Below are 26,591 nucleotides of genomic sequence, written 5' to 3'. Positions count from 1 at the left end.
AAAGGAGAGTCTCTTTAATAAATGACGCTGGGAAAACTAGACATCCCCATGCAAAAGAATGAAACTGAACCCCTATCTCATGCCACTCTCAGAAACCAACTGAAATAGATTTAAGACTTGAACGTAAGACATGAAACCATTAAACTCTTACTTAAAAACATAAGGCAGTAAACTTGGTCTTGGCAATAACTTTTGGATTAGATGCCAAAAGTAAAGGAAACAAAAAATAAACAAGTGAAACTACATCCAACCAAAAGCTTCTGAACAAGAAAGGAAACCATAAACAAAATAAAAAGGCAACCTACTGAATGGGAGAAAATATTTGCAAACCATGAATCCACTAAGGGATAGATACCCCAAATACATAAAGAACACCTGCAACTCAATAGCAAAAAAAAAGGTTGTTGTTTTTTTTATTATTATTAAAAAATGGGCAGAGGACCCGAATAGACATATTCCAGGGAAGACACACAGATGGCCAACAGGTGCATGAAATGCTGCCCAGCACTTCTCATCATCAGGGAAATGCAAATCAAAATCACAATAAAATACCACCGCACACCTGTCAGAATGCCTATTATCATAAAGACAAGAAATGAATTTTGGTGTGGATGTGAAGAAAAGGGAAATTTATGTGCCATTGGAGGAAATGTAAATTGGTTCACCCACTATGGAAAATGTATGGTGGCTTCTCATAAAATTAGAAATATAAGGACCAAATGATCCAGCAATTCCAATTCTGCATATTTTCCCTAATGAAGTACTATCTCAAAAAGGTATCTGTACCCCATATTCATCACAGAATTATTTATAATAGCCAAGACATTCATTAACTGATGAATGGATAAAGAAAATGTAGTACATGTGTAGAATGAACTATGACACAGCCGTAAAAAATGAAAGAAGTCTTGCCCATTGCTACAACACCTTGATGGCATTATCCTAAATTAAATAGGTCAGACAATGTATGACCTCACTTATATGTGAAACCCATAAACACTGAATTCATAGAAACAGAGAAATGGGTGGGGGCCAGAGGCAGCGGATATTTGTAATGGATGAAGGAGGTCAAAGGTACCAACTTCCAGTTAGAAGATAAATAAGTTCTGGGATTGTAATGGCTAGCCTGGGGACTATAGTTTAATAATACTTTATTGTGTATTTGAAGAATACTAAGAGAGTAGATCTCAAGTGCTGTCATCACAAGAAAAGTAAAATTGTAACTGTGTGAATGATGAATGTTACCTAAATTTACTGTGATCATTTCACAGTATGTACATATATCAAATCATTATATAGTCACGCCTTAAACTACTATGAAGGTCTAGCTCAATATCTCCATAAATCTGGGGGGGAAAGAATATATACTGTAAAGCTAAAACTGGGTCTCAGGTTTTACTGGTAGCCTTATAGATGAGCAAATTTAGGATTAGCCTCACAATTCTCTGGGTTCTTAAGATAAATACCACAATAGCATTTCAGTTACCCTCATAGTAAGGATCCTGGTTATAAATGAACAATGTCTGAGCCACGTCTTTATTGAAAACCACAATACATTTCGTAGGGAGGATTCTTGTATAAATCCTCGATTTGTGCTGTGCCCACATCACAGCCAAGCAGCAGGACTCCATGAGACCATTTTCCTCACAGGGCAAGTGCTCACGTGCTTGTAGGATTCGGCGTTCTAGTATTTCATTCTAACATTGTCACTCATGTACTGGCCATAACTCTTTCCATTTTTTTTTAACGCTTTCATTTGTTTTTTAGTCAACATTCCCTCTAATGTTTGTTAGGTTTCTACACACGAAAACAAAAACTAATTTTACCCCAATAACATGCACACTTGCACCACTGTTTTCAGGCATTTGCACTATAAGTGGAATGACAGACAGAAGTTGTGCTACGTGTCTCAAGGAGATGCCAGCTTCACATACGGCTACGAGTACCTGGGCTGCACGCCCCGCTTGGTTATCACGCCCCTCACTAACAGGTGCTGGCTCACCCTCACCGGAGCGCTGCTCCTGAATCTGGGGGGCTGCCCCGCAGGCCCCACCGGCACGGGCAAAACAGAGAGTATCAAAGATCTAGCCAAAGTAAGTGCCTTTGGTATCCAGAATGCCGCTTTCTTGGGTTTTTAGTCACACAGACCTTAATGGTATCTTAAATATACACCATTCCTGCTAGTAAGATGTTCAGAACATTTAACAGACACCAGGTCCATGAAGTCATGTCACTCATCCGTTCACATTTAAGTGTCTGCTGTGTGCTGGGACATGGGTCTTCTGCAGGCTCAGTTTGCTTCTGTTTACTTGGGATTCCACCGTGCTCACTGATGAGTGAGTGGTGGCAGCTTCGCCCTCATTTAAGGGTGATTTTGAGCTGCATGCAGACTTCTACCTGGTCGTGTGTGTGTGTGTGTGTGTGTGTGACACAGAGAAAGAGACAGGGACTATGAAAGTGGAGGAGATGGTTTGATGTCACTGAAATGATTTCCCTGAAATGCTTTTTTCCTTAGTTTTTTATTGATGTGTTTTAGAAACATGACTTTTTAGCATTTCATGTGCTAATCAACTTAATAGTGTATATGTCTCTACACTCTACTAAGTTTTGTGACTTTCTAAATTCAATATGTACTTCATCTGGAGATTGCAGTTTTCTCAAAAGAGTAAAGACATTTTATTACTCCTGAAGTTTTAGCATTAGTATTTTGTGTCATAATTCAAGAGATCTATTAAAATAATATTTTTGTTTCTCAGTCCTTAGGCAAACATTGTTTGGTCTTCAACTGTTTTGAGGATTTGGATTATAAGGTAAGGCTTATTAGTTTATATGTAGGAAAAAATATTGTGCACATAGAAGAAAGAATTCATTGAGGATTGAAAGAACAAGAAAAATATTTCTCTTGGAGAGACATTAAGTATTAACAGATCTGTAAATGCTGTTGATTCTTCTAAATTGATAAAATAGAAACTTAGAATATAATAGAAACTTAAAACATCATGCAGTTTTCTTTTATGAAACTGAACTACTTCTTATGACAGTGGTTTTCAAATTTTTTGATGGGGTTTTTCCTAACAAAATATGATATGGAACATGAATTTACTAACAAAATTAAGAGTACTGCTCTATTAATATAAATTTATTTTATACTTTTATTTACTTTCACTTTTTATTTACTATTTTATACTTTTATTTACTTTTTTATACTTTCATTTACTGAAAAGGTATACTCCTGTTTACTGAAAAGGTAATCATTAAAAACAATGAGGCTGTTATAATTAACACAGAAATTTGCATCAGAGTTTGTAGTGATGATTACAATTTTATGTCAGCCTTATTTTTTTCTGGTGGTATATTACCTAAGAAAACACAGCTCCTAACATTGTGAAATATTCATTGAAATGTCATATTTCAAATGTCATATACCTTTGGCGCCTCTGCCAAATTTACTTACAGTTTCAAAACACTCCCATTTACTTTGTCTTGCATGTTAAGTCCAGACCATTTACCTTTTATTAGGGTCCTTTTATTGGCAGCTAAAAGCACATTAGCTGTGAGAACCTGCCTTTCCAGTGTGTGCTCACTTAACACATGAAAAGTATCAATAAACACAGGTCAGCTGTTTGCATGAGTATTGTCAAGACCTAGAGACCCTAGTTTCCTCCCCAGGAACTGCCCTCAGGTGCAATGAGCAGGGCTGAGCAGCTGAGCGGGGAGCCCAGAAACCTGCTCATCAAGATAAATCGTATTTTAATGATTTTTAGAATCAAAATTAAGGCCAAAAACCATGAAAAAATGAAATACCAAAATTTTCAGTAGCGACACAACCTGATTCCTGCAACCAGTAGGAAGAACTGGCTGCTGTGTCTCGGACCCACGGGACTCTGGCGTGCACTCCTGCGTCACACGGAGAGCACGCATTCCTGCACGTGTGTTCACTCACGCTTGTTGTGTTGGGCCTATGGTATTCTTGTTTTGGCTGCCGGCACATGGGCATCCATGGGTTCCCCACCTGGAAGCCCCCCCGAACACCAAGGGCCAGGCCTCTGCCTGCACCTCCCAGGGGCGCGGGCCAAGCGCTGTGCACAACCGGCTGTTGTGCTAGGGAAGGCGTGCGCTGGCCTTGGAGACACTGCGGAACCACACGGGGCCAGCCCAGGGAAAGCATTCACCCGTGTGTAATTGTTTTCAAGATAATGGGGAGATTCTTCTTCGGACTGGTGCAGTCAGGAGCGTGGTGCTGTTTGGACGAGTTCAATCGGATTGACGTGAAGGTCCTCTCCGTGATTGCGTCACAGATCCTAACGATCAAGGCGGCAAAAGACAGCTACTCTGTCAGGTATGGGGTGGGTGCCTCTGCTTCCTTGCTGCTTAGTATTCCTTCTCCAGGAAGTGCTCCGGGTGTTGTTTTTTTTCCTAAACACAGACCAGAAGAAATGAATGACATCTTGGACGTCTCCTTTGCTGGGCAAGTAAAGAGCAAATATACGGAACTGACTTTCCTGCCAGCCTGGAGGTCTCCAGGCTCCTGTCCAGTGTTGGAAAGGCCTTCCCGGCCACCAGGACAGGTCACAGATATATCCAATGACTTTTTCTTTGAACTTTAAACTCTCTTAGTACCTTTCCATGTTAGGATGTTTCACTTGAAGAAACCAAAGTATGAACCATGAGAGACTATGGACTCTGAAAAACAATATGAGGGATTTGAAGTGGCGGGGGCGGGGGGTTGGGGGGCGTGGGGGTGGGAGGTCGGGGTACCAGGTGGTGGGTATTTTTTTTTTTTAAAGATTTTATTTATTTATTTGAAAGACGGAGATCACAAGTAGGCAGAGAGGCAGGCAGAGAGAGAGAGAGAGGGAAGCAGGCTTCCTGCGGAGCAGGGAGCCTGATGCGGGGCTCGATCCCAGGACCCTGAGATCATGACCCGAGTCAAAGGCAGCAGCCCAAACCACTGAGCCACCCAGGCGCCCCCAGGTGGTGGGTATTATAGAGGGCACAGATTGCATGGAGCACTGGGTGTGGTGCAAAAATAATGAATACTGTTATGCTGAAAATAAATAAAAATAATTTTTAAAAAAAAATTGTTTTTTTCCCCAGCATGTGCTGTTTGGATTTAAATGTAACACAGCCTTAGGAACTTTACCAAACTCACTTACTGTTTTAACATACTTTGACTTAGAGAACACGGTTCTCTTAGCAATGAATACTATAATGGACAGGGGAGGAAAATTTTTCTTTTTCCTGTCTAGGTTCTTTTGGCTGGTCTGTTAATTAAATTGGCATAAGATAAGTTAATGGGAGAAAAGTTTAATTGCATACATACATAAGCCTCACACAGACATGAGAGGTTCAGAGACAGGCCATTAAGGTTTGTATGCCATCTTGAGCTAAGGAGAAGGGGAAAGGCATCTGGGGCTACAAAGGGAAAGAAGAAAAGTCACAGGTAGACGGGAAGAGCAGATGTTTGGTGAGAGAGACAACAGGACACAGAGAGGAATCTGAATGAACAGGTCTGCTGAGCTCCGCACAGCTTACTACGCCCAGCCCATATTCTCTGTAGCTGTCTCCGTGAGAGGTGTCTTCCTGGACCCGGCCCTCTATCTAAACTCGTAGAAGCAGTTAAAGGGGGAGGTAAAAAGCTCTTCCTGAGTTTTTTTTTGGGGGGCCTTCACTGTCTTTAGCTAAAAATAATGTACGTAAAGAAGTGGCACATTTTGCGGGGTACTCATTCCGAACTCCTACCAATGTCTTGTAGGTTTGTGCTGGAAGGAAAAGAAATTCGTATCAACATGTCTTGTGCAGTATTTGTCACCATGATCCCTGGGTAAGTATCTGTGCTAGGAGTGGAGACAGTCAAAATCGTTTTCTGAGATCTTAGCCACAAAGCAGTCGTCTGACATTGTAGTGTACCTTGTACATTGTACCATTGTAATGTACTGCCACTGCTGACCCCCTCCTGTACCTGCACACTCACAAGTGTTACAGTTCCGTACTTATGCCCATGGGTGGTCTCACGTTAAGTTTCTGACTGAGGGATGTTTTCACTTCCAGAATGATCAGGAGAAAAGAAAAGGTTAGCCACTTGTCACTAAGAAGACAGACTAAAAAGCGGAGAGTAGCAGAAGGAAGAGAACTTGAAGGTTATGAGGAGTGGAGGCTGGGCAGGCTCAGTGAACACCTGTCAAGGGAACGTGTGGAGGGAACGGTTGGGGTGGGAGCGACCTGATGTGAGGCGCACCATGGGAGGAGGCACAGGGAGAAAGGTAGGTAGAGAAGAACACTCTGGAAATGAAAAGTACAATAGAAACTGTCTTAGACACTTGCTTTCAAGTGAAGGTCACATAGGACACAAACAGGGTTATTCTGGGGGAAACTATATTGTGTGGTTCCTCAACGGGAAAAATGAAAACGAAATAACTGCTTTTCTGCTTATTTATTTCTTTGTTTTTCTTACCCTCTTAAGATATAAAGGTCGAGTAGAGCTCCCGGATAACTTAAAATCTCTGTTTCGCCCAGTGGCAATGATGACTCCCCATTATCAAATGATTGCTGAGATAATGCTGTTTTCATTTGGTTTCAAATCTGCAAAATCACTCTCTGGAAAGCTGGTTAACATTTATGAATTAGCCAGCAAGCAGCTCTCACAGCAGGTAACACATTGCTTTTTTCAAAAGCAAGGGGATTATAGAAAACCTTAAATAAGACTTTTCTGGTATCGGACCATGGGATGACCTGGGAAATAATGGAGAGAGAATCCGGTCAGCAGTTCAAGATGGCGAGCCAACATGGAGGTGAGGGGATGTGTAAAACCAGTCCAGGTTGCAAGCCTTTCCTCCAGGGCCTGGAGAAAATAATGGAATACCTGCTGTGTGAAACTGGGGACTACTTTCTCCATACGAGGAAGTTAACCTCTATATTAGTGACTCGCACTTTTTTTGTGCTTCGAGATAATTGGGGGAATTTGTTGAAACACAAATCCCTGGACGTTACCACCAACTTCCTGAGTGGCGCAGCCCTTGAGAATTTGCGTTTCTAACCAGTTCCCAACAGTCCCTGATGTTGCTGATCTGAGTACCACATGTTGAAAAATGATGTTCTGGGATATGCCAGCTGGATGGGTATTTGTTTATGACTCAGCATGGTTTGGAAAACCAGCCACACCACCTCCAGAATGTTCTTCCTTACCCTATTCTTTCAGTTCTTTCTCTCCATTTCAGAGAAAATTTAGTTTAGATCCTGATAGTTTTTAACAGCTTTAATACTTCCGACTTTCTCTCTTAAGAAGACTTTAGGGGCACCACTTTGGGGGGAAGTGAAGGCACTAGAAGCCAAATGCAGTCTTTCTTGATTTACAGCACAGTCTCTCTTCACAGTGTACATGATTAGGGATTTAACTGTATAGTATATGTATTTATTTCCAAGTCATCCCATTTTTCGTTCAGAAATGTAATAACTCAGATACTTTAATGCTTTATAGGATCATTATGATTTTGGCTTGAGGTCTATGAAGACCATTTTAACAATGGCTGGGAAGAAGAAACAGGTATTTAAATGGTGAGTTGAATTTTGAATCGTTAGGTCAAACGAAGTTATGCAACACAGGGAAAATAATTGGTAAAAGTCTAAGTAACAGTAACAAGATAAAATGGAGCTCCCAGAATGTTACAGTGAAATATGATAGAGGTGTTTAAGAATGTGAAAGAAGAGGAAGAAAAAAATGCACAAGATCCCCGGAGACTTTTCCCCAGAAGAACTTATTGTTTAAAAAAATGTATCTTGGGCCGCCTGGGTGGCTCAGTGGGTTAAAGCCTCTGCCTTCTGCTCAGGCCATGATTCCAGGGTCCTGTGATCGAGCCCCACATCAGGCTCTTTGCTCAGCAGGGAGCCTGCCTCGTCCTCTCTCTCTGCCTGCCTCTCTGCCTACTTGTGATCTCTGCCAAATAAATAAATAAAATCTTTTTTTGAAAAACTATCTTAACCTTTATATAATAAAAGATACACTGGAATAAAAGGCCTTATTTAAAAGAGCAGTAATTTAATGAGAAATGTAAGACCTATATGAATATATCTGTATGAGAAATGTGTAAAACCCATATGAAGAAAGCATTTGTGAAGGACACAAATGAAAACATGAATAAATGAAATAATACATCATGTACTTAATATAACATCTTAGATGGTCTAGCATCATAAAGATTTAAAGACTCTAAATGCTCATTTATGAATGAAAAAACCTCCCAGTGAGTATACCAAAGGTATTATTTGTCTATTTTTGAGCCAAAAGTTCAAATAGAAAGGGGCTTCTCAGTGGCACAAGTGGTTAAGCATCCGACTCTTGGTTTCGGCTCAGGTTGTGATTTCATGGGTCATGATCTCACGGGTCATGAGATGGAGCCCTGAGTCAGGCTCTTTGCTCAGCAGGGAGTCTTCTTGAGATTCTCTCTCCTTCCATCCCTCTCACCACTCACACTCGCGTGTGCAAGTGCATTCTTTCTCTGCCTCAAATGAATAAATGCATCATAAAAAAAAAGAAAAACAGTTAAGACTAACTTGAAAGATATTAACAAATAAAAGCAATGAAGGAGAAACTTCCCTTTAATTACTGAGACATATTATAGAGCTGCATTGGTTAAACACTGTGGTGCTGGCTTATGAACAAAGAGGGACAAGTCATCAGGACAGAACAGAACCCAGAAGCAGGACTGCACCCTCTGGGTGTGTAGTGTGTTGTCAGTTGTGAGGCAAGAACAAACTCCCAGACTTTCCAGTGATTGTCTTTGGGAAAACTAAAGTGCCCTGTGCATAAAGATGCAGTTGGAGCCACGGCCAACGTTATCTACCTGGATAACAGGAGGAAAAGACTGAAAACATAAAAGGATTTGAAGAAACAAAATGTCCTTTCTTTTCTTGGATTACAGAAGACCTGTAAAACTAAGACTCAAAATCTAGAAGCTAAGGCAAAAAGTGATAATGGTCAAAAAACACTGTGCGATCAGGGGCTGAGTGCTGAACTGGGAAGAAGGATATTTGCAGCTCTCTGGGCAGAGGGAGAGCTCACTCTGATGACATGGGAGCACTGCCTGGAGAACATGCGGAAGGACTCGTATGCAAAATGGGCAAAGCCAATTCTCAGAAAAGGAAACATAAAAGTTTTTAAATACATGAAAGTATACTCAACCCCACTCCTGAGAGAAATGCACATTAAAAATGGAAATGTCTCTCATCTGATGGGCAAAAATACGAAAGTTGGGACTTTGTTGATGAAGCTATAGGGAAGTGAGCATTTGTTTCCATTGTTGCTAAGGGGCGGACCTCTTTGGGTTTGATTTGGGGCTATATTCATGTATTACCCATTAAAAATTAAATGAAAAAAGTGAATACGTTGTAAGAGGGCATATCAATATGCCATTTACATGAATTATTAAAACACAGCCAGTGTTACAGATTGTTCATAGTACCTAGATACAGCACCAAGCACAGAACGCTGTAGGGAGGGGAAGAGTCAGGGGTCTGGCTTTAGCTCGACCATAGTATGTTATTTCTTACAAATGAAGGAACTAAGGCATATATTACAAAATGGCCTATGTAAGACTGATGGCAGGTAGATGGCTACCTGTTATGAAATGCTTTGTCGTTGGGAAGAATTAGAGGCAGGAGTACCAGGAATCAGCCTCCTGACGTCCTCCAGTCCTCCAGGCTTTCTGCTGTACGAGGACCTGTTCCAGGGAGGGAGTCCCTGATCCATGTTCTTTGCATCATAGAAAAGCCTCAGTTAGTTCTCCTAGACACCTGGACTAGGGATCTCGCCTCCAGCGTGCTGTCAGTCTGCTGCCATGAGGAGCAGCTGTCTTTTGTCTGTCTGTGCTTGCACAGCTGTGACAGCCCGCCCCTGGTCCTACAGACCATTGTGCAGGTGATGTGGTTGTGTGAAGTTGACTGTATTATAAAGAGAATTGGGGGATTTTTTAAAGATTTTATTTATTTATTTGACAGAGATTACAATTAGGCAGGGAGGCAGCCAGAGAGAGAGAGAGAGGAGGAAGCGGGCTCCCCACCGAGCAGAGAGCCTGATGCGGGGCTCAAACCCAGGACCCTGGGATCATGACCTGAGCTGAAGGCAGAGGCTTTAACCCACTGAGCCACCCACATGCCCAGATTTGGGAATTTTTATCAGAGTAAAGCACAGCAAAAAATTTAAAAATCAGACTGTTTTGCTTTTTAAAAATCCCTTGGTCCTTCCTGACACCAAAAATTATTGTGATTCTTCTTGTCTGGCCTTTTCCCTCCTGTCCCTTCCTCTCCCTCTGCTCTTTCCCATTCTTTCTCAGGCTCCTGGCTTTGCCTCTGAGGCATGCAAGGATACCACAAATGTCCCTCATTTCCAGAGCAGTCTCCCAGCAACTCTGTCTAGAGCATACTGGAGCCTCTCTCTAACTGCCGGAAAGTCTGGAGGTGCTTACATTTAAAACAGTAATAGGAGGGGCACCTGGGTGGCACAGTTGTTAAGCGTCTGCCTTCAGCTCAGGTCATGGTCCCAGGGTCCTGGGATCGAGCCCCGCATCAGGCTCCCTGCTCAGCAGGAAGCCTGTTTCTCCCTCTCCTACTCCCCCTGCTTATGTTCCCCTCTCTCGCTGTGTCTCTTTCTGTCAAATGAATAAAATCTTTAAAAAAAAAAAACAAAAAACAGTAGTAGGAGACCATGTATTTGCTTTGTAGGGCTGCCATAACAAATGGCTACATACTTGACATCTTAAAGTACCTGAGACCAGAAGTCTGAACTCCAGGTTGTGGGCAGGACTGTTGTCCCTGCCAAGGCCCAGAGGGAGAGTCCGGCCTGTGCTCTGTCAGCACCCCGGAGCTTGTGGCTGCGTCACTCTGGTATCCACCCCCTCTTCTCACTGTCTGCGTGTCTGTGTGTCTCTCTGCCTTGCTCTCAGGAGGAGCGTGTGTCTGCATTTAAATCGGGATCATCTGGGATAAACTCAGTCCCATCTTTTGCTGTATCAGAAAATATTCACAGGTTCCAGGGATTAGCAAGGGAATATATCTCTGCGGAACAGTTTTGTCTGCCTCCCGCAGACAGTCCCAGAAAGGAGGTTTCTGTATCTCCCCTTCGGGGAGACAGACTGCCCAGCAGCTGGAATCCTAGGATGTCCTTGGTAGGAAAGATGTGCTTTGTCGGCAGCTAGAGAATTAACATCTCTTCAGGTAATCACTTGAAACACTTATGGCAGTACTGGGCCACAGTACTGGGCCATAAAGTGAGTCTTAACTAATTCCAAAGAATGTGGTAGGTATCATGAAGGCAATCAAAATGGGTAAGAAGAAAAAAATTATTTTCTTGGATTTTAGTTGACTTATAAGTGTAGAGCTTTCATTTTTTATTCTTAAATGATAACAGATATTCCCCCATGATAATCTTAGATGCCATCCCCCAAATTATTCTTTTGGAGAACTTTAGTTGAGTCTTACCTTTTTATATCTAACAGCACAGTATCATAACAGTATTATTATATATAAACTGTGATCGCTCCCAGATGTAGTAGTCAGTTTGTGTGTCCGTCCGTCCGTCCTTCCTTCTCTCCTTCCTTCAAGTTATCCTCCTTGAGTGTAAAGCAAGCTGTGTCTGGGGAGAAAGGATGTCACTGACCCCCAGCAACTGTCTGACCTGGGTCATGTTGAGTATTACTTTCCCTCTAAAGTGCTTGAAAAGAGTAATGAATTCTTCGAATAAAGAACTAAACAGAGTGTCCAGTAAAAGTGCTCCCTAAACATTAGCTATTAGCTGTTTTTATTAAGGATCAAAGACTTCAGATTCGCCTCCATCCTGCTGAAGAGTTTGGACATGCGTGCCCAGGAGGGCAGGAGGGCCTCTCCCGCCCAGAGTACGTTGCTTCTTGTGTGTCTCTGCAGTCTGATTGCATGGCTTGCTGTTCCTTCTCCTGCGGGCATGTTTAATGTGCACAGATATGTGTTGAAGTGTTCAAGAGGCAACATATTGTTACTGTGGGACAGTATATTATGCGATGACTTCTTACATCTGGAGGCTTTTATGACAACAAGCAGAGATACCTTCAGCTGGCTTGAGCAGAAGAGGGGTTCAAGGTTTCTCTCCCTCAGAAGCTCCAGAGGCGGGCAGGGGAGGACTGTTCTGACAAGGGTTTCAGGTCCATTGGTCTCTACAGGACCTCTTCCATGGCGTAACTTGGGCCACAGTTCCCAGCTGCATAGCCTGCAAGCCTGTTTCCCTGGTCTCCTTGAGATTGTGAATAAATTGTAATTATTTCTTATTTTTTTGAAGATTTTATTTATTTATTTGACAGAGAGAGAGATCACAAATAGGCAGAAAGAGGCAGAAAGAGGAAGGGAAGCAGGCTCCCCACTGAGCAGAGAGCCCGATGTGGGACTCCATCCCAGGACCCTGGGATCATGACCTCAGCTGAAGGCAGAGGCTTTAACCCACTGAGCCACCCAGGTGCCCGTTATTATTTCTTATTTGACATCAACCCAAATTCGTTCCATTATTTGCAGCTAAAACACGTTACTGATACAATGCCAGACCCTGACTGGGGGTGTGGCATTGCCCTGCCTGTTCAGGACCAGCCCGGGCCTGTCTCTGGGTCCCATCTGTGGGCCCTGGGACCAGATCCGCCTCACGCACACGGCCTAGCTGCTTTGCGGTGAGGGACAGGAGGAAGGGCTGTGGGGATAGCCCCCGCCGCAAAGGAGCGGAACAGTCCTTGGTCTCATTCTTGCTCACCTGGTCTGTGTTTTTTTCTTCTGTTAAAGTAACTCCGGTGACCATCTTTCTGAAAAGGAGGAGACTCTGATCGTCATTGAGGCTCTAAGAGAAGCTAGTTTGCCAAAATTTCTCCCTGAAGACGTCCCATGTTTTGAAAAGATTATAGGAGATATTTTTCCTGAAGCAGCAGTTTCAATACCAAATCAGGTTGCCTTGGAGGTAATAAGACTTTTGTAAACCATCACAAATGATTTAGATGTGGAATATTGAGATAAGAAATGACGTAAGTAAAAAATATTCTAGTTCTTCCTGAAACACTCTATTCGTGTTCTGGTTGGAGGGATAAACATACTCGGAGACATATTTCCCCTTGGGAGAAAAACAGCCTCAGTCAAGGAAAGCTGCTAATTACATTGTTCCCCAGTTTTTTCATCTTTCCAAAGGGAATGAGAGTTTCCTCTCATTAAAGACGTGCTCTAAGGATCAAATTAGATCAGTACTATGAAAAAGGACATTACAATGTAAACTTTTGTGGTTATAAAAATGGCATGTTATGACTGACCTTGCAGTCATTGCCTCTGTCTGGGTGGGGTCTCGACTTTTCTCCCGTGGCCCCCTGTGTCCACATGCTGCGGCAGCCAGCAGTGCTTTCTGGACACCTGTGACCAGGCCCACAGAGCCCACAGAGCCCCCAGCAGACAGACCCAGAGTCAGCTCCCCCGACACCGATCACACGGCCTTTCACGGTCTGGCCACATCAGGTGACCTTTGTGTCCTTTTTCCTCCCGCCACCTTTTCTACCCCAGGCGTCTCTTTGCTTTCTGGCTCTTCCTGGGCCCTTATCAGCTATCAGGCCATCAAACCCACACACTCCTTTCCCTGGTACCCTGCCCAATTTTTCAAAACACTTTTTTTGGTTTTAATTTTAGTATATATGGTATATGTAGCTTGTAGTTTAAACAGCCTCATAATTGTTCCTTCTTTAAGTATAGGTATAAGCTATGTGCACAACCCTGTACCCAGCGGGCATAGAATACATATTATTTTGAGGCACACATGAAGTGCTCAGCAGAAGATCATTCATTAGGTTGTGTAGGAAAGTCTGGGAAAATTTCCCTTGCAAACCACCCGGACCAGGAGTTTTATGACACAATAGTTCTTTCATGGTTCTGGTCTAGTTAGATTTCAGATCCCTTCTAGGCTCCATTTTGTTGAACTAGGGAGTGTTCTCATGGCATTCACATGTTATATGTTCTGTGTGGATCTGAGACAACTACTGTCTCACAGCCGCTATGGTTTCCCGTTCCTGATGTTACCCTCCCAGCAGGTCTTATTTTCTTAGCTTGGGTTTTCTTTATTACCTAGATGACCTACAAGTGTATCTAATTGTTTTCTTCAAAAAAATGGCCTTTTATTTAATACATCTTTTTGATTTCTAACCTTTTAATATCCCTATTATTATTTTTATTTTTTAATAAACATATAATGCATTTTTAGCCCCAGGGGTACAGGTCTGTGAATCGCCAGGTTTACATGCTTCACAGCACTCACCACAGCACCCCCCAATGTCCATAATCCAACCACCCTCTCCAGACCCCCTCTACCCAACAACCCTCAGTTTGTTCTGTGAGATTAAGAGTGTCTGATGGTTTATCTCCTCCTGATCCCATCTTGTTTCATTTATTCTTTTCCTACCCCCCAAAAAACCCCACGATGCATCTCCACTTCCTTATATCAGGGAGATTATATGATAGTTGTCTTTCTCCAATTTACTTATTTCGCTAAGCATAATACCCTCTAGTTCCATCCGCATCATTGCAAATGACAAGATTTCATTTCTTTTGATGGCTGCATAGTATTCCATTGTGTATATATACCACATCTTCTTTATCCATTCATCTGTTGATGGACATCTAGGTTCTTTCCATAGTTTGGCTATTGTGGACATTGCTGCTATAAACATTCGGGTGCATGAGCCCCTTCAGATCACTACTTTTGTATCTTTAGGGTAAGTAGTGCAATTGCTGGGTCATAGGGTAGCTCTATTTTCAACTTTTTGAGGAACCTCCATGCTGTTTTCCAGAGTGGCTGCACCAGCTTGCATTCCCACCAACAGTGTAGGAGGTTTCCCCTTTCTCCGCATCCTCACCAGCATCTGTCATTTCCTGACTCATTAATTTTAGCCATTCTGACCAGTGTGAGGTAGTATCTCATTGTGGTTTTGATTTGTATTTCCCTGATGCCAAGTGACATGGAGCACTTTTTCATGTGTCTGTTGGCCATCTGGATGTCTTCTTTGCAGAAATGTCTGTTCATGTCCTCTGTACATTTCTTGATTGGATTATTTGTTCTTTGGATGTTGAGTTTGCTAAGCTCTTTATAGATTTTGGATACTAGCCCTTTATCTGATATGTCGTTTGCAAATATCTTCTCCCATTCTGTCAGTTGTCTTTTGGTTTTGTTAACTGTTTCCTTTGCTGTGCAAAAGCTTTTGATCTTGATGAAATCCCAATAGTTCATTTTTGCCCTTGCTTCCCTTGCCTTTGGCGATGTTCCTAAGAAGAAGTTGCTTCAGCTGAGGTCGAAGAGGTTGCTGCCTGTGTTCTCCTCAAGGATTTTTATGGATTCCTTTCTCACATTGAGGTTCCTTCATCCATTTTGAGTCTGTTTTTGTGTGTGTGTAAGGAAATGGTCCAATTTCATTTTTCTGCATGTGGCTGTCCAATTTTCCCAGCACCATTTATTGAAGAGGCTGTCTTTATTCCATTGGACATTCTTTCCTGCTTTGTCGAAGATGAGTTGACCATAGAGTTGAGGGTCTATTTCTGGGCTCTCTATTCTGTTCCATTGATCTATGTGTCTGTTTTTGTGCCATGCTGTCTTGATGATGACAGCTTTGTAATAGAGCTTGAAGTCCGGAATTGTGATGCCACCAACTTTGGCTTTCTTTTTCAATATTCCTTTGGCTATTCAAGGTCTTTTCTGGTTCCATATAAATTTTAGGGTTATTTGTTCTATTTCTTTGAAAAAAAATGGATGGTATTTTGATAGGAATTGTATTAAATTTGTAGATTGCTTTAGGTAGCATAGACATTTTCACAATATTTGTTCTTCCAATCCAGGAACATTTTTCCATTTCTTTGTGTCTTCCTCAATTTCTTTCATGAGTACTTTATAGTTTTCTGAGTATAGATTCTTTGCCTCTTTGGTTAGGTTTATTCCTAGGTATCTTGTGGTTTTGGGTGCAATTATAAATGGGATTGACTCCTTAATTTCTCTTTCTTCTGTCTTGTTGTTGGTGTAGAGAAATGCAACTGATTTCAGTGCATTGATTTTATATCCTGACACTTTACTGAATTCCTGTACAAGTTCTAGCGGTTTTGGAGTGGAGTCTTTTGGCTTTTCCACATATAGTATCATATCATCTGCGAAGTGATAGTTTGACTTCTTTTTGCCAATTTAGGTGCCTTTAATTTCCTTTTGTTGTCTGATTGCTGAGGCTAGGACTTCTAGTACTATGCAGTGGTGATAACGGACATCCCTGCCATGTTCCTGACCTTAGTGGAAAAGCTGTCAGTTTTTCTCCAGTGAGAATTATATTTGCAGTGGGTTTTTCATAGATGGCTTTGAAAATATTGAGGTATGTGCCCTCTATCCCTATGCTTTGAAGAGTTTTGATCAGGAAGGGATGCTGTACATTGTCAAATGCTTTTTCAGCATCTATGGAGAGTATCATATGGTTCTTGTTCTTCTTTTATTAATGTATTGTATCACATTGATTGTTTTGCTGATGTTGAACCAACCTTGCAGCCCTGGAATAAATCCCACTTGGTCATGGTGAATAATCCTTTTAATGTACTGTTGGATCCTGTTGGCTAGTATTTTGGTGAGGATTTTCACATCTGTGTTCATCAAGGATATTGGTCTGTAACTCCCTTTGTTGATGGGATGTTTGTCTGGTTTTGGGATCAAGGTGATGCTGGCCTCATAAAATGAGTTTGGAAGTTTTCCTTCCATTTCTATTTTTTGGAACAGTTTCAGGAGAATAGGAATTAATTCTTCTTTAAATGTTTGGTAGAAATCCCCCTGGGAAGCCGTCTGGCCCTGGGCTTTTGTTTTTTTTTTTTTTTTGGAGATTTTTGATGACTCTTTCAATCTCCTTACTGGTTATGGGTCTGTTCAGGTTTTCTATTTTTTCCTGGTTCAGTTGTGGTAGTTTATATGTCTCTAAGAATGCATCCATTTCTTCCAGATTGTCAAGCTTGTTGGTGTAGAGTTGCTCATAATGGGTTCTTATAATTGTTTGTATTTCTTTGGTGTTGGTTGTAATCTCTCCTCTTTCATTCATGATTCTATTTTATTTATTTATTTATTATTTTATTTTATTTTATTTTATTTATTTATATATTTCTCTTTTCTTTTGATAAGTCTGGCCAGGGGTTTATCAATCTTATTAATTCTTTCAAAGAACCAGCTCCTAGTTTCGTTGATTTGTTCTATTGTTTTTTTGGTTTCTATTTCATTGATTTCTGCTCTGATCTTTATGATTTCTCTTCTCCTGCTGGGTTAAGGCTTTCTTTGTTGTTCTTTCTCCAGCTCCTTTAGGTATAGGGTTAGGTTGTGTACTTGAGACCTCTCTTGTTTCTTGAGAAAGGCTTGTACTGCTATATATTTTCCTCTCAGGACTGCCTTTGCTGTGTCCCACAGATTTTGAACTGCTATGTTTTCATTATAGTTTGTTTCCATGAATTTTTTCAATTCTTCTTTAATTTCCTGGTTGACCCATTCATTCTTTAGAAGGATGCTGTTTAGTCTCCATGTATTTGGGTTCTTTCCAAATTTCCTCTTGGGATTGAGTTCTAGCTTCAGAGCATTGTGGTCTGAAAATATGCAGAGAATGATCCCCATCTTTTGATACTGGTTGAGACCTGATTTAGGACCCAGAATGTGATCTATTCTGGAGAATGTTCCATGTGCACTAGAGAAGAATGTGTATTCTGTTGCTTTGGGATGAAATGTTCTGAATATATCTGTGAAGTCCATCTGGTCCCGTGTGTCATTTAAGGCCTTTATTTTCTTGTTGATCTTTTGCTTGGATGAACTGCCCATTTCAGTAAAGGGAGTGTTAAAGCCCCCTACTATTACCATATTATCGTTGATGTGTTTCTTTGATTTTGTTATTAATTGGTTTATATATTTGGCTGCTCCCATGTTAGGGGCATAGATATTTAAAATTGTTAGAGCTTCTTGTTGGACAGACCCTTTGAGTATGACATAGTGTCCCTCTTCATCTCTTATTATAGTCTTTGGCTTAATATCTAATCTGATATAAGGATTGCCCCCCCACAGCTTTCTTCTGATGTCCATTAGCATGGTAAATTGTTTTCCACCCCCTCACTTTAAATCTGGAAGTGTCTTCGGGTCTAAAATGAGTTTCTTGTAGGCAGCATATTGATGGGTTTTGTTTTTTTATCCATTCTGATACCCTGTGTCTTTTGATTGGGGCATTTAGCCCATTTACATTCAAGGTAACTATTGAGAGATATGAATTTAGTGCCATTGTATTGCCTGTAAGTTGACTGTTACTGTATATTATCTCTATTTCTTTCTGATCTACTACTTTTAGGGTCTCCCTTTGCTTAAAGGATCCCTTTCAATATTTCTTGTAGAGCTGGTTTGGTGTTTGCAAATTCTTTCAGTTTTTGTTTTCCTGGAAGCTTTTTATCTATCCTTCTATTTTCAATTATAGCCTTCCTGGATATAGTATTATTGGCTGCATGTTTTTTTCATTTAGTGCTCTGAATGTATCATGCCAGTTCTTTCTGGCCTGCCAGGTCTCTGTGGGTAAGTCAGCTGCCAATCTAATATTTTTACCATTGTATGTTACAGACTTCTTTTCATGGGCTGCTTTCAGGATTTTCTCTTTGTCGCTAAGACTTGTAAATTTTACTATTAGGTGACAGGGTGTGGACCTATTCTTACTGATTTGAGGGAGGTTCTCTGCACCCCCTGGATTTTGATGCTTGTTCCCTTTGCCATATTAGGAAAATTCGCTATAGTAATTCTCTCCAATATACCTTCTGCTCCCCTCTCTCTCTTCTTCTTCTTCTGGAATCCCAATTATTCTAATGTTTTCTCGTCTTATGGTGTCACTTATCTCTCGAATTGTCCCTTCGTGGTCCAGTATTTGTTTGTCTCTCTTTTGCTCAGCTTCTTTATTCTCTGTCATTTGGTCTTCCATATCATTAATTCTTTCTTCTGCCTCATTTATCCTAGCAATAAGAGCCTCCATTTTTTATTGTACCTCATTAATGGCTTTTTTTATTTCAACTTGGTTAGATTTTAGTTCTTTTATTTCTCCAGAGAGGGCTTTTATATCTCCCAAGAGGGTTTCTCTAATATCTTCCATGCCTTTTTCGAGCCCAGCTAGAACCTTAAGAATCGTCATTCTGAACTCTAGATCTGACATATTATCAATGTCTGTATTGATTAGGTCCCTAGCCTTCAGTACTGCCTCTTGTTTTGTTTTGTTTTTGTGGTGAGTTTTTCCGCCTTGTCATTTTGTCCTGATAAGAATATATGAAGGAGCAAATAAAATACTGAAAGGGTGGCAAAGACCACAGGAAAATGTGCTTAAACCAAATCAGAAGAGACCCCAAATCGTGGGGGGGGGGGGGAGAAAGGGGATTAAAAAAAAAGTTAAAAAATATATAAAAAGAAAACAAATAAAAATATAGAAAAGAAAATATATATATATATATTAGACTGGTGACTAGCACAGGGTCACCCCCTTAATTTTGTGAGTATTTTGGTCTCTTAGAAGAAACTACCTCCCAAACTTTTAAAGAATGAAAAACATATATAGGGGTAAACACAATGAAGAGATGGAATATGCCTATAAAGATGAAAAAAAATTTTTTTTAATTTCTAAAAAAGGAGTTGATAAAGTAAGTTGGTTGGGAGAATAAAGAAGAAAGTGGAGAGAATTTGCTCAGGCTGGAGACTAGAACAAGCCCGAAGCTAGATTTAGGGTATATTTTGATATGTTAGAAGAAGTTGTAACCCAAATTTTTTAGAAGAAAAAACCCTATGTGTATACAAAAAATAAAGTTAGATACAATGAAGAATAAAATATGACTGTAATAATGAAGGTTCAAAAAAGATTACTATTTTTTTATGAAAGGTACTGTTAAGATAAACTAGTAAAAAACGTTAAAAGAGGAAAGAGTAAAAGTTTAAAAAAATTAGCAGAAGAAAAAAAATAAAATTAAAAAAATTAATTAACGCAAGACTAAAGAATCATGGGGAGAAAGCCATGAATTCCATGCTTTGCTTTCTCCTCCTCTGGAATTCCGCTGTTCTTTTTGGTAAGTAAACTTGGTCTTGGCTGGATTTTTTTTTTATCTTCTGGGGGAAGGGCCTGTTGTAGTGATTCTCAAGTGTCTTTGCCCGAGGCAAAATTGCACCGCCCTTACCACAGGCCAGGCTAAGTAAGCCGATAGGGTTTGCTTTTGGGAGCTTTTGTTCCCTGAATGCTTTCCGTAGAGTTCTGGAGGACGGAAATGAAAATGGCGGCCTCCCAGTCTCCCCCCGGAGGAGCTGAGAGCTCAAGGCCCCACTCCTCAGCGCGCCCTCAGAGAAAAGCGCTCAATCACTCCCGTCTCCCTGGCCTCCAGCCACACTCCGAGCTCACCCAGCCTGTGACCAAGCATCTCTGTCTCTGGCATGCAGCTCTGCCTGGAGTCTCTGAACCCTGCAGATCCTTGAGCTCCCCCAGGGGGTGTCTCCCCAGATCTTGTGAGGACCCCACTCACAGAGCAGTGGCCTGTGCCACGGATTACGGTTCAAGGTAACCCTGAGCTGAGAGCTCACTCATTAGCTCTGTCGCTGTAGCCGGCTTCCCTGCTCTAATACCTGTGAGCTCTGCAACACTCAGACACCCCCAATCCTTCTTTGACCCCACAAGACCTGGAAGTACGCTGACCCCATGTGGGCTTCACCCCAGTTTAGCCTCTGGAGCGATGTCCCTCAGTGGAGCAGTCCTGATTTAGTGCTCTGTTGTTCCCCCGCTTACCGGGAGCCGCACCCCCACCCCACGCGGTCTGTCTTCCTGCTGATTTGGATTCACTTCACCACCGTCCTACCTTTCAGAAAGTGGTCAATTTACTGTTTCTAGAATTGTTGCTCTTCTTCTCTTTGATCTCCTGTTGGATTTGTAGGTGTTTGGAATGGTTTGATAAGCTATCTAGCTGACCTCCTGCTACCTGATGTCGTCTCAGCCTGCTACTTCTCTGCCATCTTGACTCCTCCCCCCCATTATTATTTTTAAATGCCTTCTTTTTTTCTCTCAGTTTTGTGTTTTCCCTCCAGCTGTCTAAGATGAGTAGTTTATTTTTTTACTACTATAAGTTGATAAAACAAGGGACATCCATGTGGCTCAGTTGGTAAGTGGCTGGCTCTTGGTCTCAGCTCAGGTCTTGATCATAGGGTTGTGGTTCAAACCCCACACTGGGCTTCATGCTGGATATGAAACCTACTTTAAAAACAAAACAAAACAAAAAATCCCAACAAAGAAAACTATGTAACTTCATCCAAGCACTGCCTTAGATACAGAGGCTGTAAGTTCAGGTGTGTGGTGTTTTCCTAAGCATTTTTCCCCAGAAATTTGATAGACTAATGTGTATTTTTTTTCCTAAGTTTTCTTTCAAGACAGAGGTTTTTCATGCTTTTAATTTCCAGATAAAGACCTTTTTATTTTCTGATTTTGTTACCAATTTCTGGTTTTACTTAATTATCACCAGAGAATATTATCTTTGTTATTATTCCTTAAGAATTTAGACTTTTTAATGGCCTAATGGATAGGTAACTTTTGTGCATAGTCCCTATACACGTGGAAAAAAGGTATCTCTGGACTGCAAATAGAAGACAGAGATTTTTTTTTTATCTCCATTTGTTAATACTGTTCATTTCACATTTATTAAGTGATGTGTAGGGTACCAGCTGGTGAGCTACACTTCGGCAAGAGACACTGAAATGCTTATTACTCAGGGGTCTTGGAGGAAGTTTGCAGGACAGGCCTCCCGGACCCCCGGGGTGGCCGGCAGAGAGGCAGGCCTGGGGCACCCTCCTTCTTCAGGGGCCATGGCCAGGCTGCTTTCGGGATTCCCAGGCTAAGGCTACATTGGTCAGGGCAAACCAAACAGAGCAGGCATTTGGCAAGTTCCTGGTGGGCGCCGTCTAAGGAGCCTGTAAGGGAAAGACCCCAGGAGGCAGGGACATGCCACCACCAGCTCATGCCTGCTCCCAGCTCTACAGGCTGCCATCTGGGGGCCTGCGCCAGTGGGAGGGTCAGAGTCACGTCCCCACAGGCTGTTGGATGGATGGGACAGAATGGATGCAGAGGCAGCTCAACCCTATTTTCTCTATCTTATCGATGGTGCTACACGTGCCACAGACGGACTTGTACTTGTTCACTTGTTGTCCTTGGACTCAGAAGGGAACTCGTGTCTCCTTTCCGCACATTCCTATTCACCCTTCCACCCTCTGCTTCCTAATGGTCATTACTGGGTCATCTGACACACGGATACCAATAACACATCATTGCAGGAGTTGTACTCAAAAAGCAGCGCTTTTGGGTCCTGGGGTGTGGTTTTTTGGCTTGAATTCCACTTTGTTCAGATGGTTATGCCATTGTTTGCCTTTTGGACTTGTGGACTTGTTTTTTTCCCAACTTTATAAATTCCACAAAGTGAAGTGGTTTTTATTTTTTGTTTTAAAGACTCTATTTATTTGACACACAGAGAGAGAAGTCACAAGCAGGCAGAGAGGCAAGCAGAGAGAGAGAGGAGGAAGCAGACTCCCTACCGAGCAGAGAGCCCGATGCAGGGCTTGATCTCTGGACCCTGGGATAATGACCTGAGCTGAAGGCAGAGGCTTTAATCCACTGAGCCACCCAGGTGTCCCTGAAGTGGTTTTTAAATTTTGTTTTATTCTACAGATTTTTATGCAGGCTAGTATTTTTATTCTAAGGATAACTTTATACATCTTTATCATAATATCCATAGTTTTTCAGCTATTTGGATACTGTTAGTCCCTAATATGAACAATGATGTATGTCTTCTTTCTCCTTTCTGCTCTCTCTCTTTCACTGCCCAAATTTGACAATATTGCCTGATTTTTTTTTTTAACTTTGTACATTAGAAATGCTGTCTGTGACTCTGTGCAGGAAAGGGGTCTGGGAACACCCTGTGCCTCCCCAGCCCATGGCTCTGGACCCGCCCAGTGTTATCCAGCTCCGGCCTCCTGGCTACGTGGCCATGCGATGCCCTCAGTTACTTCACAGTGTCGTAGAGTTCTTGGCGATACTGGTGTCATAGTTATAATATTCTCAGTGGTGTATAACATGTGTACTGAAATGCCTTTGATTTGAGTCTCCCCTTGAATATGGCGGCCTTGGTGAAGTGTCTCAGTAGTTCAGAATTAGCACTGATTTTATGTGTTCCGTGGGGATTTTGTTGGCCGATCATATCAGAATGAAAGCCATACCTCTTTCCTGCCGTCCTTGTGTCCCATATTCTCCTTTGCTTATGAAAACTTTCCAGGGTTGCATCACTCCTGCCTTCCTGGGATATTCCACGTTTTATCCTCATGTGATTTTTATATACTATTGTATTAAGTTAGTTAATATTTTATTTAGGATTTTCACATGTACACTTAAAAATTACCTTACCTGTTTTTAGAATCAAGATTATCCTAGCTCTTCAAAATAGACTGAACAACAAATGTTCTTATGTTTTCTGGAAAAACTTGTATAAGATTAGATTTTTGATCAAACTCACTGTAAAAATACTTGGATCTGGATTTGGTAGGGGTGGGAGGGAGAGGTTTTGAATCACTTAGTGAGCCCTTCACACTCCCTGTGTTCATACAACAAATGCGTGTTTCTAAATGCATTAACTGAAGTTGTTTCTACTACTCTCACCACTTTCCAGGCTCTGCTACAGTTATTTCTGTTCTTCGTAATGATCGTTCTTGCCTGAGGTCTGTGTATAATCAGTTTTTTGAAAGAGGTAACTTTTGGTTTTGATTTTTTTTTCACTATTTTTTTCCTTGATCTATTTGGTTGATTTCTGTCCTCCATTATTTACATTCTATTTATTTCATTTGACTTGTTCTCCTATTCTTAAGTTTAGTGCTGAGTTTTTTTTTTAATTTATTTTTTATTTTCAGCATAACAGTATTCATTATTTTTCACCACACCCAGTGCTCCATGCAATTCGTGCCCTTTATAATACCCACCACCTAGTACCCCAACCTCCCACCCCCCACCCCTTCAAAACCCTCAGATTGTTTTTCAGAGTCCATAGTCTCTCATGGTTCACCTCCCCTTCCAATTTCCCCCAACTCCCTTCTCCTCTCTAACTCCCCATGTCCTCCATGCTATTTGTTATGCTCCACAAATAAGTGAAACCATATGATAATTGACTCTCTCTGCTTGACTTATTTCACTCAGCATAATAATCTCTTCCAGTCCCGTCCATGCTGCTACAAAAGTTGGGTATTTGTCCTTTCTTTTTTTTTTTTTTTTTTTTTTTTATAAACATATATTTTTATCCCCAGGGGTACAGGTCTGTGAATCACCAGGTTTACACACTTCACAGCACTCACCAAAGCACATACCCTCCCCAATGTCCATAATCCCACCCCCTTCTCCCAAACCCCCTCCCCCCAGCAACCCTCAGTTTGTTTTGTGAGATTAATAGTCACTTATGGTTTGTCTCCCTCCCAATCCCATCTTGTTTCATTTATTCTTCTCCTACCCACTTAAGCCTCCATGTTGCATCACCACTTCCTCATATCAGGGAGATCATATGATAGTTGTCTTTCTCTGCTTGACTTATTTCGCTAAGCATGATACGCTCTAGTTCCATCCATGTTGTCGCAAATGGCAAGATTTCATTTCTTTTGATGGCTGCATAGTATTCCATTGTGTATATATACCACATCTTCTTGATCCATTCATCTGTGGATGGACATCTAGGTTCTTTCCATAGTTTGGCTATTGTGGACATTGCTGCTATAAACATTCGGGTGCATGTGCCCCTTTGGATCACTACATTTGTATCTTTAGGGTAAATACCCAATAGTGCAATTGCTGGGTCATAGGGCAGTTCTATTTTCAACATTCTGAGGAACCTCCATGCTGTTTTCCAGAGTGGCTGCACCAGCTTGCATTCCCACCAACAGTGTAGGAGGGTTCCCCTTTCTCCACATCCTCGCCAGCATCTGTCATTTCCTGACTTGTTGATTTTAGCCATTCTGACTGGTGTGAGGTGATATCTCATTGTGGTTTTGATTTGTATTTCCCTGATGCCGAGTGATATGGAGCACTTTTTCATGTGTCTGTTGGCCATCTGGATGTCTTCTTTGTAGAAATGTCTGTTCATGTCCTCTGCCCATTTCTTGATTGGATTATTTGTTCTTTGGGTGTTGAGTTTGCTAAGTTCTTTATAGATTCTGGACACTAGTCCTTTATCTGATATGTCTTTTATCTGTTTCTTCCTAAAGTATTAAAGATGTGAATTTTCCTCTCAGTATTCCTGGAGCTCTTTCCTATAAGTTGGTTATTTTTGTTTTTTGTTTTGTTTTGTTTTGTTTTTTAAAGATTTTATTTATTTGACAGAGAGAGATCACAAGTAGGCAGAGAGAGAGAGAGAGAGAGAGAGAGAGAAGCAGGCTACCTGCTGAGCAGAAAGCCTGATGCAGGACTCAATCCCAGGACCCTGGGATCATGACCTGAGCCAAAGGCAGCGGCTTAACCCGCTGAGCCACCCAGGTGCCCCATCCTTTAAGTTTTCACATGTAGTATTTTAATTAACATTTAGTTATAAATATTTCTTTATAATTTTTAAAGCCCATTAGTTGTTTTTCTTTTTGCCAATTTCTGAGAATTTAAACTACCCATATATTATTAATCTCCATTTTGATTATTTTTGATTGGGGACTATATGCTATACTGTACATATTTATCCTTTTGAAATAACCTTCATGAGGTTTCCTACATCCCCTAATGACATCGTTTTGTAAGTGCTTCATGTGTGCTCTGATATAATAGGTGTTCTATGCTCATTGGACTTAATATTATATACATACACTCTTACACAGCTTAGATACCTATTTTTTATTGATCCATCAGCTTCTAAAAGTGATGTATTAATATATTAACTACAATTATTGATTAACATCTGTTTTCCCTGCATATCAGCACATTGCTGCTCTTATATAGTTTGATGATATAAGTGGATATATATTTATTTCTTATTCTTCTTAAATTCCACATGTAAGTGAAACCATACAATATTTGTCTTTCTCTGACTTATTTCACTTAGAATTATACTCTCTAGACCCCTCTATGTTGTTGTGCATGCTAAGAGTTCAGTCTTTTTTGTGACTGGGTGATATTGTACCACACACACACACACACACACACACACACACACACACCATACCTTCTTTATCCATTCATCCAACGATGGGGATTTGGGGTGTTTGCATACCTTGACTGTTGTAAAACTGCAGTAAACATAGGAGTGTGTATGTCTTTTCAAATTACTGTTTGCATTTCTTTAGGTAAATATCCAGTAGTGAAATTACTGGATCATATGGTAATTCTATTCTTATTTTTTTGGATGAACCTCCATACTGTTTCTTGGAGTGGCTAAACCAGTTTGTGTTCCCACCAACAGTGCATGAGGGTTCCTTTTTTTCCATATCATCGTCAACACCTGTTGTTTCCTGTGGGTTTTGGGGTTTTGGGGGGTTTCACTCTTTTTTTTTTTTAATTTTAGTT

The 26,591-nt window shown here is 41.2% G+C and overlaps 1 protein-coding gene across 9 annotated transcripts in view; it reads left to right on the top strand.

Annotated features, from left to right (window-relative positions):
• DNAH14 (dynein axonemal heavy chain 14) overlaps positions 1-26,591 on the top strand; it is a 348,451-nt gene that overhangs the window by 144,153 nt on the left and 177,707 nt on the right. For all 9 annotated transcript variants that reach the window (XM_082704493.1, XM_082704492.1, XM_082704488.1 and 6 more), the window contains 7 exons: positions 1,862-2,093; positions 2,757-2,810; positions 4,194-4,339; positions 5,756-5,824; positions 6,464-6,650; positions 7,478-7,554; positions 12,790-12,961. In XM_082704493.1, the coding sequence (XP_082560619.1) occupies positions 1,862-2,093; positions 2,757-2,810; positions 4,194-4,339; positions 5,756-5,824; positions 6,464-6,650; positions 7,478-7,554; positions 12,790-12,961 (937 nt within the window). The remainder of the gene's footprint in view (positions 1-1,861; positions 2,094-2,756; positions 2,811-4,193; positions 4,340-5,755; positions 5,825-6,463; positions 6,651-7,477; positions 7,555-12,789; positions 12,962-26,591) is intronic.

The sequence above is a fragment of the Mustela nivalis genome, assembly GCF_964662115.1.
Source record: "Mustela nivalis genome assembly, chromosome: 16".
Taxonomy (NCBI): domain Eukaryota; kingdom Metazoa; phylum Chordata; class Mammalia; order Carnivora; family Mustelidae; genus Mustela; species Mustela nivalis.
This window is presented reverse-complemented; position numbering and strand designations above follow the sequence as displayed.